Source organism: Macadamia integrifolia, chromosome 1 (assembly GCF_013358625.1).
Source record: "Macadamia integrifolia cultivar HAES 741 chromosome 1, SCU_Mint_v3, whole genome shotgun sequence".
Lineage (NCBI taxonomy): Eukaryota > Viridiplantae > Streptophyta > Magnoliopsida > Proteales > Proteaceae > Macadamia > Macadamia integrifolia.
In genome coordinates, this window is record NC_056557.1 from 33,703,213 (window position 1) to 33,707,569 (window position 4,357).

Genomic DNA, 4,357 nt, shown 5'->3' on the forward strand with positions numbered 1-4,357 from the left:
CCCCCCCCCCCCCAAAAAAAAAAATATCATGTAAATTTAGAATTGTTGTTGAACTACTTCAGCATTCGGCAGTTGGACAACAATGCCAAGACATACTGGCCGGTTTACTGGCAGGAAAAGGCACACTTCTGGACGACTTCTGTAATCAAATAAACCTTCTCTTGTTCTCAATTATATCCTTTTCGAGAGTATTTGAATGACTCTTTATTTAAAACTTTGACACTTTTTTTCTAATTGTCCTTTGTTTTATTTTTATTGATTTTTTAAGATTAAGGTATAAAAGGGTTTTCAAAATTAAGCTGAAAGTGACATTATTATGTCATTATCAAAAAATATTATTATCATGCACACTTTTTGAGTACATTATTATCTTTATTAAAAAAATTTATTATATTAAAAGGATAAAAATATAAGATTATAGATTATTTGATACCTTCAAGGGTGTTAGTAAAAAATCTATTTCCGAGTACAGTTATAAAGGCACTCCCACCCTCAGAAAAGGGGGGAAGTGGGGGGTGGTGGCGGGGGTGATGGGGTGTTAGCACTTTGAATAAGAGACATGCTTATATCCTTAAACAAAACCCATACTTTTAATATTGTATCACTTAGGGGTCATTTGATTTTGTTTATGTGTCTAGAAACAGTAGAAACAAGTTTTTTTCGTCTTTGTGCTAAGAAACGGTTTTTTGAATTGCAAAAAGCAGTTTGATTTTTTTGTTTTTCAAAATGTTTTCAACAGTATAATTTGGTTCAAGACATGAATGAAAGCACGACGTTGTAGATATGCAATTCATGAGTGAAGGCATGATAGGATGAAAGCAGTCCAAAACTGTGAGTTTCACACAACCAGGTTGGTATCAGCACATCTAGATAACGAAAAGTTTCAACAATGAGTTGGGGTTGAGGTTGGGGTAGGTCGAGTGAAGTATCGAGTTTTTCACAATTTTTGTCCTTCTCACTTGTTTCTAGAAACAGAAAAACAGGTTTGACTAGTTTTTCCATTTCTGTTTCTAGACACGAAAATAGGCATGAATTTTTATTTTTGTTTCCAAAAACAAGTAAAATGAAATAGAAAAATCAAACGATTTTTTGGGTGTTTTTCCGTTTTTGAACATAGAAAAATAGAAAAACACGTTTCTAGAAACAAAATCAAATGGCCTTTAGATGAGCGGAAGTTTGCACAATGGTTTATGAAAAACATTTGAAAAAATTAATAATAACAATTGCAGCATCCATAGTTTAAAAACTGCACTAGAGGGCAAACTGAAAAGCTGCTTTGGTTTGGCCAGTTAAGAATGGTTTTGACCAAGGAGAAAATAATAACAAAAATAAGGCCAGTGAACTGAACGGACAGTAATCATAAAATGGCATTAAAATCAAATATAGCTTAGGATCCAAAACACCTTATCCTTGGGAACTATCACATTTGTGTTACAATCCATTCACAGGATCTGGCTACAATAGCCAAAGCATCTTACCATCGGTGCTTCTACCTTCAAATATTAAAAGTCCTTCCCTTGGTTTAATTTAATAACAACTCTGCCCTCGTTCAAACATGGATGACAATATTTTTACAGTTCTTTATCATCCATTTCTTTATTTTTTTTGGATAAAATTTTCTTATTGACACCACTTAAGGTATCAAATACTTAGCAACTTCAAATAGAACACACCTTTTCTTTTAGTAAAGGTAAAAGCTTGTTATTTTTCTACCAAGAAAAAGAAAAGCATGTTATTTCAAGTATACTCGAAAAGCTTGCAAGACCATGCACTGATGCCCAAGGTTTGAGAACTCGGTCTTCAATTCCCGACTTTTATGGTGTGAACCTCATGCCTCTCTCTCTCTCTCTCACACACATAGTGGTCGATTCTCACTTCTTGGCATTGTTTAATGGATCAACAATAAGCCATCATGTTTTGATAGGCAATTTTATGAATTATGACCAACTTCACTTTCCAACAGAAAAAAAAGAAAAGACCTTCCCTTTTGGTTATTTTCACTCCATTTTTAAAAAAGAGATCATATAGGGTCATCTGTTTCAGACTTTTCAGTAGGGAATTATTTCCTAAAAGTCAATTTGAAAGTATGATTTTACTATTTCTTTGTCATTAATCTTATTTTTATTACACATGATGAGGAAACATACACAATCCAACCATATAATGAGGAAGGTATTCTACCAATGGGGTTGCCACTTTATGTTTCAGCAAGATATCATCAATTGCTCTAGGAAATTGACAACATTTATAAAATTAAGGTGAAAGAATTCATACCTGACCGTGTCATACACGGTCAACATATCTGCCGTGGGACAGGATTAGTCGATTCTCATATGCCTATCTAATGACTGAATGGACATCTAAGAGGTAAGGCATTGTTTCGGTGCAGGCCACAAGAAATCTTGGCTGGCTCTGAAGTTTCAAAGAAAGGCTACATGGTTGGTGCCTTCTTAGGGCTCATTAGAAATTTGTGGTTAGGTAGACCCCAAGGACCCCTGCTTATATGTCAAGTTTCACTCCGACGAAATTAATTAAGTGGCAATAGAGTATTCAAGAAACAAATTCAGAATTACAAAGAGACTGCATATGTATAGTCTATCTTCTTATATCACATTCTAATTGAAGTGCTTTCACTGTTTTGATGAACAAATGCTTCCACCATACTACACTTCCATCTACTCATCTAGTGAACTCTGGCTTTAATTATTTGATAAGATACAATCTAATGAGAACCCTTAATTGTTGTGGAAAAAATAACTCATTTCTTATCCATCATAGGGTTTGGTAGTAGATGTAAAACCATTTTTTTCTTGTAACTGAATCCATTGCCATATTTATTAATATATGCTTATTCTGTTGTTCATGTTGCTTAGGGGAACATAACTAAAGTCACAAATTGGCATTATCTTGGAGGCAGTCAGAAGTTCTAGCAGAAAAATAATGTTCACACCGGAATACTGGATAACTCCACAAACCCGGAGTGGTTTGAGACAATCTCTATGAAGCAGTGCAGTAATTAAAATATCATTAATTCTAACTGGAGAATTAATTGTCACAGTACAATAATATATAATTTCTTCAATATCAACTATTAAAAAAAACTTCTTCATTATCCAGGATAAGGGAAATAAGAAGAAATGGTTTAAATCTTACACAATTTAAGTATAATTCAAGACATTTATCCAGCTGCAGAAAGGACCAAACACTTTGACCAAAATGGAGTGAAGAAAATAGACTGTCTTCAGAAGATTTGAAGTATCCTGTCAATCCTAAACAAAGTAGGTTGAAGGTAACTTCAGCATATTGATTACATGGGGAAAATGGATTACCTCAAAACTTTGAGACACTCCATTAAGGCATCGGTGTGTTCAGGCTTCCCAACAGAGACCCTGACAAAGCCTTTCAATTCTTTGTTGTTGTAGTGGCGAATCATCACGCCCTTTTGTGCAAGATCATCCTAAGACAATTTTATAATTTTACACCGTCAATGAGGATACTGACTAGCTGAAATTTTCTACATGAAAAATCAATCAACTAGACAGTTCAAGCAGAGGGCTTTAGTGTTGCAATAGTCGTAAAATCAAGTGCTATAAACTTGGAATCATAGAAATAAAAAGGTCGACAGTTGAAAAGGATTTTGGGTTACAAAACCAGTATACTTCCACATTATGGCTCACTTGAGACAGCTATCTTTCAAACAGTTCCAGCAAGTAAATAGCTGATGTAATTTGTCACAAAAATATTTTGAGCCCTGGATATTGAATACTCCCAAACTTTTGTATCTAAAATGCAGTCAACATATCAAAATATGAATTCTGAATCATCAAGTTTATTCTAGATATATTTTGCAGGAGCTTAGTAGGTTCTCATTGTTTCTTTGATTGCAACCACTAGATTAGTGCTTATAGATTAGGCACGTTGCAATGAAACCTATAAAATAAAAAATCGAAACCAAATAATATAAAACCCATAACTTGTTTTCTACCCATTGGACTGCCGCTGGAAACTTCTGGGCCTCTCTCCCTATCATGTGCCTAGGCCTATATATGAGATCTATTGAACAAAGTAGTTTAATGCAACTGCATCACACCCTACTAAATTAGCACACCAGATGTTGCCACTTGGCAGAAAAGCCTAACAGCTAATATCCTTTGAGGATGATGCAAACATATCCCCACCCAGTGACCCTATACCTATTTATCCTCAATCAGTAAAAAATACAGTAACAGTAGAATCATTCATTCAATTGCTAGTTCATTTATTGTTTACCCATCCAACCAATTCTGATTTTCTACCTTCTTTATGTTTTACTAATCCAGTGAAGTAATATTCCTAAGTTCAGAGTTTTTTTTTTTTT

The 4,357-nt window shown here is 34.2% G+C and overlaps 1 protein-coding gene across 2 annotated transcripts in view; it reads right to left on the minus strand.

Moving 5' to 3' along the window:
- Positions 1 to 3,049: 3,049 nt before the first annotated feature.
- The window catches only part of LOC122074954 (histidinol-phosphate aminotransferase, chloroplastic-like), a 10,489-nt gene continuing 9,181 nt past the window's right edge, over positions 3,050 to 4,357 (minus strand). For both annotated transcript variants that reach the window (XM_042639949.1, XM_042639958.1), the window contains exon 10: positions 3,050 to 3,457. In XM_042639949.1, coding sequence (XP_042495883.1) covers positions 3,326 to 3,457 — 132 coding nt within the window. In that variant the 3' untranslated portion in view covers positions 3,050 to 3,325. The remainder of the gene's footprint in view (positions 3,458 to 4,357) is intronic.